Source organism: Lemur catta, chromosome 9 (genome assembly GCF_020740605.2).
Source record: "Lemur catta isolate mLemCat1 chromosome 9, mLemCat1.pri, whole genome shotgun sequence".
Taxonomy (NCBI): domain Eukaryota; kingdom Metazoa; phylum Chordata; class Mammalia; order Primates; family Lemuridae; genus Lemur; species Lemur catta.
In genome coordinates, this window is record NC_059136.1 from 60,066,430 (window position 1) to 60,084,107 (window position 17,678).

Here is a 17,678-nt window from a genome sequence, read left to right on the forward strand (position 1 = left end):
TTTACACACTTCTACTTGGTTGTAGACAATCTTACTAGCATTCCACTAATACGATAACTGCCTGATATATATACATAACAGTTATATATTTTTAATGTAAATTTTAACAAATAACAGTAACCCTGTAAAATTTATATATAATTAGTGTATTAGTTGCTTAGAAGCACTACTGTCAATAGTGGTGCTATTCCTTTAGTGGCTTATGGTGCTTTCTCTGAATATATGAGGAGAATAGCATCTGTGTTGTACAAAGTCACCAAGAGGGAGACAATAAACTTGTACCTCTGGAACTGAAATGTGGTCTATGAGATTAGGGTTTGGCAATCTACGACCTGTAGACCTGAATCCAACCATCCAGTTTCTGCATGACCAATTAGCCAAGAATAGTTTTTACATTAAAATTTTTTTTCTTTACTTTAATACATTTAGAGGACCATTTTTAAATGGTCAAAACAAAATAAAACAAAAACAACAGAAGAATTATTTTGGAACCAGGTACAGTCATTTACTTATGTATTGTCTCTGGCTACTTTCCTATTACAATGGCAGAGTTAAGTAGCTGCAAACAGAGACAGTATGGTCCACACAGCCTAAAATATTTACTATTCTGGCCCTTTATAGAGAAAGTTTGCTGACCTCTGTTCTAGGCTAGTGATTCTAGATACTGCAGAACTACACAATTAGTAAACTGGGTCCATGAATTCCAATGTGAACCAGACACTGCAAACAAAACAATGTCTCCCACATTTACGTAATATTTGTTAAATATATGTAGCTTTTAGATGATTAATGACTGGCACATGCATTCAAGTAACGATGAATTGAAAGAAGTTATGTACTTTGTATAATTGTGTATTTTCTAAATCAGCGGATACTCAAAGTAGAGTTTTTAAGCGGAGGTCCACAAAATCTGACAGGCTTACTAGCTAGAAACTCATAAGTAAGGGTGAATAGAAATAAAATGCCAAACTGCAACTAGAAGTATGGCAGGAGTATACTAGTAACAGAATAATATGACCCATGAAGGGAAGGACTTCCATACATATTTATCTGTGTGCCAGTGAATGGTGTGATCTCAGGCCACAGATTTTTTCTTTATTTTCCTAAAGAAAGGAACTAAGCCACTTGTGTGTAACAATTTAGGTCTTCTTCTCTCCCTGCTTTTTAAAGGATTCTGCCCCTTTATGTATTTATTACTTATGTTGCTAGCAATATTTATTGCAGATGAGTTTTTCAAATAACAAGCACTAAAATTAATTTAAACAAAATTTTCTTGTTAACTAAATGAAAGACTGTTTTCACATACCAGAAACAGCAGAGTTAAGTGTGAGAGATGCAAAAGAAGCAGAATTCTGTTCAGAGGTATTCATTCCCCTATCCACACTAGACCAAGCAGCTGTTAAAATAAAGAACGTCACTTGGAACCTTCAATTTGCAATGAGACTTGAAAGATATGTACAGATTTAAAACTATGATAACAATATTTAAAGATAAGCTTAGAGATTAGAACCACTTAAGAATAGCAATAGCCAACCACTTATTGAATATCTAGTATGTGGCTGGGCCCCTTACACCAGCCACTTCCAATTCTTATGGCAACCCTGCTAGGCAGTTTCAAGCAGTTAAGTGACTTGCTGATAGCTAGGAAGACAACTGGAACCCAAGTCAATTTTCAAAGTCTGTGCTCTTTCCACTATATCAAGCTACCTTACTATTAATCATAATTAAGCAACTACTTTGGGCCAGGCACTGAACTTGGTACTTGACATTCATTATAACCAATCCTCACAATTATTTAAATATGAGGTCATACAGGTTAAATAACTAGCCTAAATGTCCATAAAAAGATTCATACCTAATAGATCTGTCTGAACTAGTCCCTGCTCCTTCCTCTATACCATGCTATCTTCTCAATACTTTTAAGACATTTCTTTCTTATATGAGTTATTTTAAAGAAACCTCCATGAGACTAGTCAACCTGTCTCTTCTCAGTGAACTACTGCAAACCTAATATAGTTCCTTTTCAATTTCAACAAAGGTCCAATTCAATCCAGGCAAGAACTCTAACCTGCTGCTTAATTTAAACTGTAGCAAAATTAAGTAAGTACCATCTAATGTATGTCCTAATTGTGAAACACTACATAGCTTTTATAAATAAACTGCAAATATCCCTAAAGGTCACAGTTCCTAACATTACTCCATAAAACTTGAACATTTCTTTTATAGCACAAAAACCCTGGTTTCTTCTCTGCTAAAAATGAGAATGGAAATTTAGGGAATGTTTCTTTCAAACAAATTTTGATAATTCTACCCAATTTTTGGACATGGCAGGAGGATTGGAGAGTAAGCTTAAAAACAATACTAGTAAATGATCTAGAGTTTGATTCTTAAGGGTGTTAGCTTTTAAAAACATGATAGGGAGCTAGGTGCAGTGGCTCACACCTGTAATCCCAGCACTTTGGGAGGCTGAGGAAGGAGGATTGCTTAAGGCCAGGAGTTCAGGACCAGTCTGGACAACACAATAGGACCCTGTCTCTACAAAAGAATAAAAAAATTAGCCAGGCATGATGGCACGTCCCTGTAGTCTTAGCTATTTGGGAGGCTGAAGCAGGAGGATCACTTGAGCCCAGGAGTTCGAGGTTGCAATGAGCTATGATTGTGCCACTGCATTCCAGTCTGGGTGACAGAGTAAGACCCATCTCTATAAATAAATAAGTAGAAAAGTGATAGGAAAAGCTAACAGCAAAGAAAGAAACAGTTTTTTCTACTAAACACTATAAACTTTCTAGTGTCTATTCTTCTAAATTAAAAGAAATAAACAAAAAATATCTGCAATAAGCACAAGAGAAAAAACTATATTTAACACACAAGAAATTATCACTTGATCCAAAAAAAAAAAAAAAATACAGTAAGAGGCCGTTAGACAAATGGGCAAAGAACATGAACAGACAATTCATACAAGAAACAGAAATGACCAGGAAAGTTACAGAAAAAACATCCAATTTCATTAGTGATTTTAAAAGTTAACCAAAACAATTTATGTATTTTTTGCTTATCAAATTAGAAAAGATTAAATAAAAAAAACCCTCAACCTTGGTAAGCATATGATAAATGGACACTTATACTGATGCTGAGAGTATAAATTAGAACAACTCTCTTAAGAAGTACTTAGATAATGTGTAGTAGAGCATTATAAACATCCATATTCCCTTTAATCCAGTATCACTCTCAAGACTCTGTCCTAAAAACAAATATATTCAATGCAGTATTATCTATAGTGGTTTAAAAAAAGAAAAATAATTTCTCCAATAATATGTGAATAGTTAAGTGAACTATGGTATGCTTACACATTATTCGGGCAATATATAAAAATACAAACAGTGAGGAAAATGTTTTTTTACAATGTTAAGGGGTGGGGAAGGAATATAAAAATGCATATCCAATTTGAGTTATGCCAAAAACAAAAAACAAAAACAAAACTATATACAAGAGAGGGGGAAAAAAGACCATAAAGAACTAAGAGTGGTTGTCACTGGGTGGTACGATGGTAACAATGGGGTTTTCCTTATTTTTCTGCAGTTTTCCACATTTAACATGGATTTCTTTTCCATAATACACGCACACCTGAAAATTAAGTAGCTTTTAACTTGATGGCTCTCAACAGAAATAAGCTTCTCAACTACTGTTCTTTATCATTAAAATTCAGGGGAAAATTTAATTATAAATAGGCACTTTGCAGACTACAAAATACTCTATGAATGAATGCTAGCTATAAACTGTACTTCCATTTACTATTTTTATTTAGACTCATTAGAACTGTTGAAATTAATCAAAAACTGTTCACACATTACATGTATCACATCACTAAGAATACACAATTATACTAGTTAGCTACATTGATAATCAAATTTGATAAAATATGTAAAAGCACTAGGTAAAGAGTAGATGATAAACATTGTTATTTACTTATTTAGTTCCCACTTTGCTCCACAAAAAGGATCTGAGGTAAGTTAATTATTACTATAATATATTTCTGTATGACATTACTAATTTTTCTATTCATGAGGTATTCTCTTCCTGGGAAATTAAAAACGTACAAGATTAGCAATTTCAAATGAACTTAAATTTTTCCCACAGTTCTTACCAATGTCAGAAAATATTGAACGGTCATTCCAACTCCTTCCCCAGTCTTTTCCATTTGAATTAGCATCTCCAGTGTCTTGACTCCAAGCAGATGGCTCAGTTTTCCTCTTGCCTGCAGAAGCAGGTGAAACAGAGTTCCACTTCTCCTCACCTGCACTGATCTGTGAGGAGGATTTTATAGACTTTTCATTCCAGCCTCCTCCATTGACAGTGAGGTTTTCATTCAATCCTGAAGAAACTTAAAGAAAAGAAAATAAAGATTAAAAACAGGTACATGACTTCTTGTTAAAAGTGGGATATTTTAAAATTTCTGTGACTGTTCAACTTGTATTTATCATTCACTTTCCCTACTGTCCTTTAAATACCTTGAGCTTTAAAGATAGAAATACATTTTAAAGTGACATGATCAACATAGATGCCTTAAATTTAATAAGAGGTTTGAAGGTAACATAAGTTTTCAATAGCAGAACGACTTGCTCAAAGGAAGTACAATAGAGCAAACAGAAAAATGACACATTCTGGAATACTCAGAATACTCACCCACTAAGAATATGAAGACTTCTCCTTAGATACATGTTCTTTCCTTAAATGTTTACATATATTATGTATAAGGCAGTGATTCTAAAACCTGGCTGCACATCAGAATCAACTGAGAAATTTCTTAAAAATATACTCTGGAGCCTCAGTCCATACCAATTAAAATCAGAATCTCTGTGGTGGAACCCAGGCATCAGTACGTAGGTATGTGTGTGTGTGTATGTGTGTACACATGTTTCTTTTCATATGTGTGTGTATGTGTTGTTTTTTTAAAGCTTCCTAGACAATTGTGCTGTGTAGCCAGGATCAAGAACCATGGGTACAAAGGAAGCTACCAGTGCTAAGAACAAGCACTGAACAAGCCTTAACAAGAAAGTGCTTTTTTCATTTCTGAATTTATACTTTACTACAACACTTTTGTTTTCAGGTCAGCAATACACTATTTAATTCAATCTTTATTATAAATGAGTAAAAAAAATGTATTTTCTATTTATGAAGCACTAAAAAACTTCAAACTATAGTCCATTTATTGTGAAATATTTGATACTGTACCAAGAAAGGTTTAAAAATTATAGGAACTTAGGCTTTTTCTTAATATGTAAGAGTAAAGTCTTTTATCCCATATACCTATATTAAACCCATGTTTAACAAAGATCTTCTTCTCTACTGGATTAAGTGATGTAAGCAAGAATCAAAACTGCATATAAACTACTGCTGAAAGAATGTTTTTATATATGGGGGGAAAAAGACTAGAACATACCAAAGACTGTTAGAAGTGGGTGTGATTTTCTTTTATTTTCCAGAATCTCTGGACTATGATTGTTACTTTAGTAATTAAAAATCATTTTTAAGACTTTTTCTTTCCTTCTGCATCATTCATATGAGGAAAGAGACATGTATGTAATTTTCTATTTTGATGGGCCTTCAATTTAAGTTACATGTAATTTCTCTCACCCTGAAGTGTAGAATCGCCTTTTCCAGACTTAAAGTTGCTAACTTGAACATTTAGATGAGAATCACCTGGTTGAAATAGAAATAAAATTTATTTAATACTAAATAGGCCACTATGTACATTAAATTAGGAGTAACATACAAATTAATTTTTACTTATTATCTATAATAAATCGCTCCTTCAAGTGCCAAATCCTCTCACTGGAAAAAAGTCAATTTTACAACATATTTCACATGTCTGTAAGGAACTGAGTTCTCTAGTTACCATATCCTTAGTCAACTAAAATGCCAATAAAGAACCCGGAAAACTGCCTAAGTACAGATTGAGTTTGCTATTCTGTAACAGTTATCACGATTCTTTTAAGTAGGAACTGGAGCACTGGGCTCTGTAATTGGATTCAACTTTGCCACCTCTCTCAACAATACCAGCTGCCTTTTCAACAATCCTGGAAGCAAACACATCAACTTAAGAAAGAACTTTGCCAGTATTTGGGACCAGGACTTAGGAAATATGGCAAGAGGTGAAAATATATAACACAAAAAATACTATTTCTCTGACACTAAAAAGCATAATGATCACAACATATCAAAAAAACAGCATGACATATAATTGTGCATGCACAAGACAGTGAAAAGGAAACACCAACAAAAATACTAAAGCAAAGCTAATATATGACAGTGAAAATGGATTCAGTAGAAGTCATTGCTGTAACATGGCAATAAATTCCACCAAGTTATCAAGCAAAACAGTAAAAGGTAACAAGACTAAGAAAGTGAGATCCAGAAATAACTGAGGGATGGGGAGGTGGGAAAGTCATTAACAAAAAGATGAAGGAAGGATAAGCCAATGCCTTGAGGCAAGTTTAATAGTATCACTTTGCAGACACCAGTGTAAAAATGATGGCAATGTAAAGAGGTACCAGGAAGCCATCAGTATTGGATAGTATGAACATCTCAAATACTTGGGAGGAAGAACATTAGCTCATAATCTTTGAAATTCTGGTCTAGCTTTATCAAACACCTATGGCACTCTCAAAAAGCTGGGGGGGGGATAAGAAATCCAGACACAACCTGCACTAACCAGAACATGCTTGTTTCATTTTTAAATGAAAGCATCCAACATGCAGAATGATGATAAATTATTTCATTTAGTAAATGTCTTATCCACTGTAAGAAATGGAGATGCAAGAAAGTTGGGGCAAAGCAATACACACGAGGAAAAGAGGCAACATCATTTTCTCATGTGACTCAAGGCAGAAAGGCAAATTTTAATTTAATAGGTCATTCATTAGGCAATATGTAACAAGTAACACTGCTGGTATTAGGTAAACCAATACATGGTTCACAATACTCTCACGAAGAAGGGTATATCAGCACAATGATGTTAGCAGTTCAAAATAGTCAGGTTTTGACATAATATTTTGTACATCTGAATAAAAGGAGTTTGATTTGATGTACCACTCTTATGTTCCACTAATATACCTTTATTCTTCTTGGAACCAACAGGAAATGATGCAGTTGTAAGTTGCTCGGTGGTAACTGTGATGGTATTTTCTATCCCAGGGATAGTTGAATCCAATGAACCAGAATCAGTCATCACCTTATCACGTTTACGCTGCTGTCGTTTCTCTCTGTGACTAATTTTAGTTTCCCAGGCTCCTGACATAGCCCCAGAAAAAAAATGTTATTCAGTAAGGGGAAGACAAAAAAGTTGTAGTTTTGGGGGGAAAAATGGGGTGGAGCACATAAAATATCATGATAAATTTAGATATTAAGCTAAAAACCAAGAGTGCTGATTATATTAATTTATCCTAAAAATTTGTTCTAATCCCATTATGTTTTAGGCAACAAACTGCTATTATTTATCCTAGTAATTTTTATCAAATCTTTCCTCCGTGGTTTAGAGAAAGTGATAGATGTAAGTCATCTTGTATCTTTATCTTGCTGACAGAAGAGATAGGAGAGTGTTATATAATCACTATTAAATGGCTTACTGAAGAATTTTATACCTGGCCTTCCAGGAATGGTATATTTAGGAATAATGGGGGAAAAACCCAAAACATACTTCTGGGAAACAAAGACGAGTGGCTTTTCAACTGCTCAAAATATTGAGTGTGACCTTACATTTCAACAAGGCAGTTCTCCTCAGAAAAAGAACTACTGGATCCTTAACAAAAGTGTTTCCTAACGATGTCACAGATCTGTACATTAAAATCTACAGTAATGAAAAAGAAGAGCTAGATACAAAATTAAGTGAAACAAATGCAGCTTTTATATAATACACCTTGGTAAAAAAGGATTAAAAATTTTCTATAGTCCTTTCCCTTGCTCAAGTACCTTCATCAACTTCCTTTCCATCATGGCGTGAACTGTTTTGCACTGCTTTAGCATCTGACTTTGATTTCTTCTTATTTTTCTTTGACTGAAAGTAAAATAGAATGTTACTTAATATTTCGTTATGTTTTTGAAAAGGTAAGAGTCAGTAAAATACATAATGAAATGTATGATGCTGACAACTAAAAAAATTTAATGTTTGATTTAAAAAACTCAACATATTAAGTGGCAATAATAATATAAAGTTACCATTTATTGAGTGGTTACTATGTGCTAATTTGCACTCATTTTCTATTTATTCCTTAAAAAAATGGTACTGTCCCCATTTTAGAGACGAAATGGAAACTTACAGATGTTAAATATTATTAATGAAAAAGCTGTCTTGGGTCACATTTAGTAAATTAAGTTATAATTAGGAACTAGGTCTGTCTGGCTCCAAAGTCTGTGCTCTTAGACATGTTATACTAAGTTACACCATAAATAAGGTACTATAATATGGCATTGTCAGAGCAATAAAATTAAAACCTATTGCCACTGTTCAGAAGGAAAATGATGTACCGATTATTGGTTTTTGGATTACCTAAAGCAGATAGTTGATACAGCCTACGTATAACAAATTAATGAGTCAATTATATACAGTAGGTAATAGTTTATAAACTTCAAGACAATGTAAAAATACCTGGGAGTTGTATATCGATGTTTAATAATTTAATAAAGATAAAATACTTATACATATACAAGATACAGACATTTTGGAAAGACTTTCCAACTCCCTTCAGCTAATACTATTTTTTTTCAAAAGCTTGCTAAGAACTCTGTAAAGCAATGATTTCTATATTTATGTAAGTGCTTACAGAAGAGAATTAACATTCATAAAATAGTTTTTATTTATAATTTGTATTCACTCATTTTAGCTATTTATTGAGATCAGCTATGTTCAGCTTAAAGTTAAGTTTACAACTAAATAAGAGATTGTACCTTAATTATAAGCCTTTTGTATGAGTAAGCAATAATGACAGCTAATTGCTTTTCCTATCAATAAACTTATAAATATTTTCAAGTGGCATGATCTCTTAAAGGTGATTAAAAATTGTCTTTAACAAGGGAGTATATAAAACACTATTTTTGAAAGTTTTTACTGTGCTCCTGTGATTTGCATTTATTTGTTTCTTTGCATATTCTCGTTATCATTAACATGTACTATGTTTAATACATACTGCTTTATTATATCTAACAAACCAGACTCATATCCACTTTTAAAAAACTGAGTTATCATCCACATACCACGATATTCACCCTTTTAAAGTGCACAATTCAGTGGTTTTTAATATATTCAAAGTTGTACAAGTATCAACATTATTTTCTTTATCCCAAAGAAAGACACTCTCTAACCATTAGCAATCACTCCTCACTTCTCTTTTCCCCGCTGGCAATCACTAATCTATTGTCTGTTTCCATTATATCCACTCTTTAGTAAAGACAACACATCGAACACCTGTCAATTATAGTCTAGAGCAAGGGCAGCAAACTTTTGTAAAGGATCAAATAGGAAGTATGATAGGCTTTGTAGGCCATATGGTTTTGTAGCAACCACACAATCCTGCCTCTGTAGCATGAAAGTAGCCATATACAATACATAAACAAACGGGTTCGACTACATTCCAATAAAATTTTATTTATAAAAACAGTCATCTGGCTGGATTTAGGAAATCAGAGTTTGTTATCTCTGGTCTAGAGCACTGCTAGCCAACGAAATATAATGCAAACCACATATATAATTTAAAATTTTCTAGTAGATACATTTTTAAAAGTTAAAATAGGTGATATTAATTTTTTTTTTTTTTTTTTTGGGACAGAGTCTTGCTCTGTTGCCTGGGCTAGAGTACCATGGCGTCAGCCTAGCTATCCTCCTGCCTCAATCTCTGGAGTAGCTGGGACTACAGGCACAAGCCATCATGCCCAGCTAATTTTTTCTATTTTTAGTAGAGACAGGGTCTCCCTCTTGCTCAGGCTGGTCTTGAACTCCTGACTTAAAGCGATCCTCCCACCTCAACCTCCCAGAGTGCTAGGATTTCAGGTGCGAGCCACCATGCCCGGCCAGGTGATACTAATTTTAATAATATATTTAACACAACATATCTAAAAATGCTATCATTTCAACATGTAACCAATATTAAAAAACTATTAATAAGATAGTATGAAAAAGTTGTTAAACTAAGTTTGAAATATGGTGTGTATCTTACATTTAATAGCAATGTCAATTCAGACTAGTCATATTTCAAGTGTTCAATATGCACATGTGGAAGTGGCTACCATATTGAACAGAGGTCTACAGGAACTAACTAAAGTAGGTGTCCCCATTTTACAGATAAGGAAACTGAGGCCTGTACTCAAATTGTTTTGCTCCAGCTCAAGTTCTACTCCATTTGCTTTATCACTATTGCTTTCCCCCTTTCTTTTCTCTTAAATACAAGCAACTTGAAACATTTAAAACTGTCACAGACTTGGCCATTTGTCATAACTTCCTGGGGACACTTCCAGTACTGCTATACCTTTCCATGTGTGCAAGTGTTCATAGTTTCTCTAACAATAATATGAACTTCTTGAAAGCAAGAGAATAAGAGATATTTCACTATATTCTCTAGACTCTCTATTTTATTTGAATACAGGCCATCCCCAGGTTATGGATGAGATACGTTCCTGAGACATCTTTAGGTCAGATTTGTATGTAACTCAGATCCCTGATGAAGAGTACACATACAGTAATAATAATAACAATACTATAATGGCTCATATGTGGTAATAATAATGTAATACTGTAATAATAATACCCTGTATTGTAGTAAGTTACAGAAACCATTGTGCTTTCTTTTAATTCAAATGAACAGAACATAAAAACAAACTCATACAAAAAGTTTAGATGGGAGATAAGAGAAATTAAAGGTTAACCTTCACCTAATGTTGCATCAACGCCAGGCTACCAGGAATGTCATGCTTATTTTGATCTTCTAACAAAATCAATAATAACCTTTCAGTAATTAATCCACTACACTGCTTAGTAATAACTGATGCTTTCATTGGAGCACTGCTTTTCACATGTTCCATTATTCTCACTTTATCCTTTATAATTGTTCCAATAGTTGAGCAATTGAAACCTAATGCTTTCCCACTGAATGATGGTGTCTGGCCTTTCTCCAAATGCTTAATTATTTCTACTTTTGTTTCCACTGTAATCACTTTTTTCTTTGCTTCAGGCTCACCTGGACTTGCAGTAGACTTTTGTTTTGGAGGCACGGTCATAAGAGTAAACAAAGACTCACAAAATCAACTCAAGAACATGAAAGTGATGCTGTGCATAAGTGACCACATAAGCACTGGGACTAGTCACTAGTGTAAAGACGCCACGCCAACGGACCGCTTATGCAATGTAGGCTTGTTTACATGTGTGGGAGAAACAAGCTCCCAAATTATTAATTTAATTATTTAATTACAAATTATCCTTATGGGGAGCCTTGGGAGTCCGTTTTTAAGTACAGAACATCATAAATCTGGTCATCTGTAACCTGGGGACTGCCAATACTTCACAATCAGTACTGATATACAAAGATGAAGAAGAAATCTGCTCTTGAGGAAGTCTCTTTAGCATTAGAAATTAGTAGGGGTGGCTAGGCTTGGTGGCTCATGACTATAATTACGTCTATAAGTACTTTGGGAAGATGAAGTGGGAGGATCACTTGAGGCCAGGAGTTTGAGACCAGCCTGGGCAACATAGTGAGACCCCCATCTATAAAAAAAAAAATAAAAAAATTAGGTGCACTCCTGTAATGCCAGATACTTGGGAGGCTGAGGTGGGAGGATTGCTTCAGCCCAGGAGCTAGAGGCTACAGTAAGCTATGATTGCCTCACTGCACTCCAGCCTGGGCAACAGAGAGAGAGGAGAGCTTGCCTTTAAATAAACAAATATAATAAATCTAGACAATGAAAAAGCTTTGATAAATAATTATTATATCCCCTATCACTACTTTCTAAAACTGCTAAAGAATATACACTAAATAAGATGGATTGATAATTTCTTAGGAAATTATGATGAATAGGAAGTTCAGAAAATTCTAAAATCTCACTAGGAGTTATTCAAAATATATAAGTAAGCAGTGCCAATACCCAACCGCTAATACATTCATGGAATATATGTTAACTCACTTAAATCCCTAAGTATGCCAGATAAAGAGGTTTGTTATTCACTCTTTAAACAATGGGTTAAACAAGTTTGTTGTTCTTATACTTCCATGGGAAAAAATTGAGCATGTATTTGAAAATGTTTACTTATAAATTTATACATATTCTAATACACTGACAGTATATACATTTGTAAAATATAACTATTTTCAGTGACAGTAATATGCAGGAATATGCTTCATTACTTTTTAACATCTTCTAAATTCATTCATTCATGCATTCAAATACTTGGTATCAACCACTGTTAGCTGAAAAACGTAAGAAGATCCAAATGCAGGACATACATTGACTGCGCTTACTAATCATGACACTGATTTTTCAGTCTCATTCTCTAAGTATGCAAAGGTTTTTGTGGGAATTCAGCTAATAAATTTTAATCTTCCTTAACATCAATATATTGTTTTTTCCAAGTGAATCAGAAGGTTCTATTTGTTTTTTGTAATTTCTAACAAATAGGTTCAGTAAAAATTTTTAAATCTGGTTTATAGCTATTACTTACATAGCTTTTTCTAATTAACCTATTTAAATTCTCAAAATAACCCTAGGTAGATGCTACTGTCTCCACTTTGCAGATGAGAAAAGGGAGGCATAAGTGATTACTAACCAACTCCAAGATCACATAATCAGTAAACGTCGGAGCTGGAATTGAATCCCATGTACTCATGCTCCACAATTTGGGCAGTTAGGCTATCATTCTGTTAGAAAACTGTTCCCAAGCAATACAGATATGAGAATTTTCACATCTGATATAAAATGATTTTTAATAACAAAATCACACAATGATATAAATTTTCCAGATTACATTCTTCATTGCATGAGTTTCTTTCAAAAACCAGCTACTTGCTGACACTTTGTTAAATAAACATTCCTTAACCTTGAAAGGACAGCTTATGTATAAACTTTTCCTAAAAGTATCTGCTAAGCAGACAACCATTTGTCAGTATAAAAAAGATCAACAGATTTGGAATACTTCATTTTTAGTAAAAAAAAATAAAATAAAATAAGTATGGTTCACTTTTGCTACCATGTAATCAATGAATCCTCTTTGTAGAATAAAGGATGATGATTACCACCCTGGCCCTTACTATAATTTGAAGGTTTGGCCTTCCAATTTATAATCTGGCTTTCCCTCTTCTGTCATCATAGTTTTCTTTTCTTTTTTTTTTGAGATGGAGTCTTACTGTTACCTGGGCTAGAGTGTCATGGTGTCAGCCTAGTTCACAGCAACCTCAAACTCCTGGGCTCAAGTGATTCTCCTGCCTCAGCCTCCCGAGTAGCTGGGACTACAGGGGCACACCACCACACTCGGCTAATTTTTCTATTTTTAGTAGAGATGAGGTCTCGCTCTTTCTGGTTTCAAACTCCTGACCTCAAGTGATCCTCTCACCTCGGCCTCCCAGAGTGCTAGGATTACAGGCGTGAGCCACTGCACCCAGCCAGAAACAACAAATATTTCCCCATAATATGTCTTATTCTTTCTTTAAACAAGAAACCTCAAGAGAGGCATCTAATCTAAGTACTTATAAATATATTTAGTAAAGTCCTATTATATAGAATAATGTATAAACAAACATCTCTAAAAAACTGTTGAGGTCAGCCTTCACACTGTAAATGTTTAGATATCTTGCTAAATTGGGATAGTTTTAGATTATCATTAGCTAAAATTCGAGGCACAGTGTAATTGGGCAAGGTTTCTTACCAAAAGTAGAAAAAAGGCCAGATGCAGTAGCTCACACCTATAATCCCTGCAGGTTTCTCACCTGGGAAGCCAAGGTGAGAGGATCAGTTGAGGCCAGGAGTTTAAGACCAGGCTGAGCAACATAGTGAGACCTTCTCTACAGAAAAAAGAAAAAATTAGCCAGGTGTGGTGGCACACACCTATAGTCTCAGCTACTTGGGAGGCCAAGGCAGGAGGATCACTTGAGCCCAGGAGTTTGAGCTATGAGATCACTGCACCACTCTAGTAGCCCAGGCAACCGTGCAAGACCCTGTCTCAAAAAATGAAAGCACATTGGCCTTGCCTCGATTTCTGCTGCTGCCTCCAGTTCCTGGCAGCAGCCTGTAGGGAGGCCCACAGGTGACGCCCAAAGTAGAGCTGGGCACCAGCTATTTGAGTGACACTTTTGATCTGATAGCCCAAAGGAGGACTGGACCAAGGGAACGGTAAGGATGAGGTCAGGGATGAGACCTGCCCTTGTGTGAACCCTTAACCCTACCCTGCTCAAGGAGAAGTGCTGATAAAGAACCCTGGCTACATCAAACTTCGCAAGATCTGGGTAGCCCAGAACATCTCCAAGATGACTGCCACATCACAGAATCATATCTGTCTCACTGCTGACAACCTTGTGCTGAACCTACAGGATGAAAGTTTCACTTGGGGAAGCGACAGCCTCATCAACGTAAGAAGTGAGCCCGGGAACCAAGAACTCCACCCCCAGAAAGCAAGTGGATCTGCTTCTTCAGTTTTTGAGGAGCCAGCTAACAGTCCAGCATACTCCCATTCCACCCTCAGTATCATGTGATGGTCCCCTGTACCTGCACTGGCCTCGTTACCCGTCTTGGATCAAGGAAGACTAAAGACCAGCCCTTTTTCTGGTGAACGACTTTCCTCCTTTGTATTGGCCAGGGGTGTTGAGACAGTGTGTTATTTCTCAGTGATTTCCTAATGTTGTTCCTGCCCTCCAGGTCACCAACCCAGGAATTTGCAATAAATTTTTATTACTTAAGCTAAAAAAAAAGAAAGAAAAAATATATTCCTATTTCAAAAATTGATGATTTTAATTTTTTTGGATGAATTTATGACATCTGGTTAAATCATCATTACCTCATGATCATGTGGCTGATAAGAGTTCTTTTGTTTTGTTTTTTTCTTTTTTTGGAGACAGGATCTCACTCTGTTGCCCAGGCTGGAGTGCAGTGGCATGATCATGGCTCACTGCAACCTCCAGCTCCTGGGCTCAAACAATCCTCCTGGAGCCAGATGAGGAGTAGGGAAAAAAAAACCCAACCTGCAATCCTCCTGCCTTAGCCTCTTGAGTAGCCAGGACTACAGGTGTGTGCTACCATGCCTGGCTAATTAAAAAAAATTTTTTGTATGTACCTTGCACACAGGAAGTATTCAATTAATATTTGGCTAACCAATGAAAGAGACTAAAATTAGACTGCATTACATATAGCTCTGTCTACCTAACTCTCACTCAAATAAAACCTCTCAGCTATTAGATTTCCAATAGGCTAAAAAATTAATTTCACTTTACCATCCCATTTTCACCTCTATCTTAGCAAATATAAGCCAAATTCACCATTTCACTGTATTTCAATCCCCTCTTGCCACTCCCTGTCTAGTAAAACCATTATATAGTGGAAATACGATGAACTGGAGGCAGAAGCCCTGGTTTTGGTCTCTGTTCCACCATTTGTTTGGAGTTTAGACATAAAAGCAGAAATGAAGTTTCCCTGGTAAGATATTCTCTCTTTTACCAGTTTTGTTTACCTTAAGGAGAACCTTGAAAACTAATTCCTTGGGTGGAAACCCAAGAAATCAATGAAGCTACAAACTGTGGCAGAAGGGAACCCAAAAGGTCAATAGTCCAAGACTCAGAGAATCAGACCACATCAAAGCACTTCAGATAAAACATGTGATGAATCCAAAAGACTACAATGGGAATTTAAACCAAGGGTTTAGCCAAAAAAAAAAAAAACAAGTCCAGATAGTAAATATTTTAGGACTTTGCAGAACATAAAGCCTTGCCTCTGTTGCAACTACCGAACTCTGCGGTTGTAGTATAAAGCAGCCATTGACAATAAATAAAAAAATAAAGTGTGGTTGTGTTCCAATAAAACTTTATTTACACAAACAGGAAGAACACCAGATTTGGCCATGGTTTGTCAACCACTGGTTTTAAATTGTAGTTTCTAAGATGTATTATGGAGGGTAAAACACAAATGTATGTAAGCTTGCTGGGCATGCAGGTATTCTATTTTGCTAAGAGTTGCTCTAGCTTATGCTTGTGTAAATGTATGTTGTCTCAGAATTATTCCATTTTTGGCCTTCTAGACATTGATCACTCCTAGAGCAGCAATTCTGAAACATCTTGGTCACAGGATGCTCTTTCAGACTATTTTACATTTTTCGAATACCTTTAATGTCTAGCTGAAGATATCTGGATTCACATATCTGTTTTTGCATTTAATTTATTGTGATTCATTGTTTTGACTGAAGCACAAGAAGAAAATCAGGGTACATACACATAGATATGCAATTGGAAAAGGGAGGAGTATTTTAATAGCTTCTCCAGATACTTGCAGGTAATCTTCTTTGATATCACACCAGAGACTAGTAGCTGCTGGGGACTGGGGATGAGTTAGGGAGAGGGGAAAATGGGCACAAGATTTTTCGAGGGTGAGGAAAATGTTCTATTAATAAAATTAGATCATAGTGATAGCTGTACAACTCTATAAAAACACTAAACTTGTACACTTAAAACAAGTGAATTTTACTACATATCTTAAAATAAAGCTATTTAACAAAAAGGAGAGAAAACCAACATGGCTGGAGCTTAGAGAGGTTAAGAAATAGGAGACGAGACTGGTGCCACAGCCAGGGCTTTTAGGTCATGTTTAAGGTTGTGGAGTATTTTCTAAGAGCAACAGGAAAACATAAAAGGGTTTTAGACAGAGGAAGGAAAAAATATTACACTAAAACTCATCAAGTAGTAGTTTTTTAAAAGTTGTTGCAATGTGGAATCTGAAACTGCATCAGTGAACTTTCCATACTCTATTACATTAAAATCCATTGGTTTACCTTACACTTTGAACGAATCTTTTATTCATGATTTTGTAACACGCAAGCATTGGTCAATTGAAAAATATTGGTTTACTAAGTTAAAAACAGAGCTTCCAAAATTTAAAACATTATACAGTTTTTAAAAAAAAAAAATCACATTTATTAATATTACAACTGATATCATCAGAAATTCCTTAGTTCATGGTTGTGGATACAAATTTTTCAAATTTCTTCTTTTTTTTTTTTTTTTGAGACAGAGTCTCACTTTGTTGCCCGGGCTAGAGTGAGTGCCGTGGCGTCAGCCTAGCTCACAGCAACCTCAGACTCCTGGGCTTAAGCGATCCTACTGCCTCAGCCTCCCGAGTAGCTGGGACTACAGGCATGAGCCACCATGCCCGGCTAATTTTTTTGTATATATATTTTTAGTTGGCCAGATAATTTCTTTCTATTTTTGGTAGAGACGGGGTCTCACTCTTGCTCAGGCTGGTCTCGAACTCCTGACCTCGAGCGATCCACCCGCCTCGGCCTCCCAGAGCTAGGATTACAGGCGTGAGCCACCGCGCCCGGCCAAATTTTTCAAATTTCTAATCTTCACTTGGCAACAAATCATTTATCATTTGCAGCAAATACTACCAGTTTCCTTTAAGTGACGGGATCATCTTGTTTATTTTTGAAAAAATGTCTGCAAATA

General features: G+C 35.4%; 1 protein-coding gene and 1 non-coding gene across 7 annotated transcripts in view; one reads left to right on the forward strand and one right to left on the reverse strand.

Moving 5' to 3' along the window:
- Window positions 1-17,678, reverse strand: part of MTDH (metadherin) — a 55,319-nt gene that overhangs the window by 19,877 nt on the left and 17,764 nt on the right. For 2 of the 6 annotated variants that reach the window (XM_045560728.1, XM_045560726.1), the window contains exons 3-6: window positions 7,969-8,053; window positions 7,114-7,290; window positions 5,635-5,700; window positions 4,145-4,381 (exon numbers count right to left, since the gene is read on the reverse strand). In XM_045560728.1, the coding sequence (XP_045416684.1) occupies window positions 4,145-4,381; window positions 5,635-5,700; window positions 7,114-7,290; window positions 7,969-8,053 (565 nt within the window). Of the gene's footprint in view, window positions 1-1,306; window positions 1,397-4,144; window positions 4,382-5,634; window positions 5,701-7,113; window positions 7,291-7,968; window positions 8,054-17,678 lie in introns of all 6 variants that reach the window. The other 4 variants (XM_045560729.1, XM_045560727.1, XM_045560724.1 and 1 more) reach the window with 3 other exon arrangements.
- Window positions 14,048-14,335, forward strand: LOC123645564. Its single transcript, XR_006737679.1, has one exon. It is a non-coding gene; the product is annotated as a small nucleolar RNA U89 (small nucleolar RNA).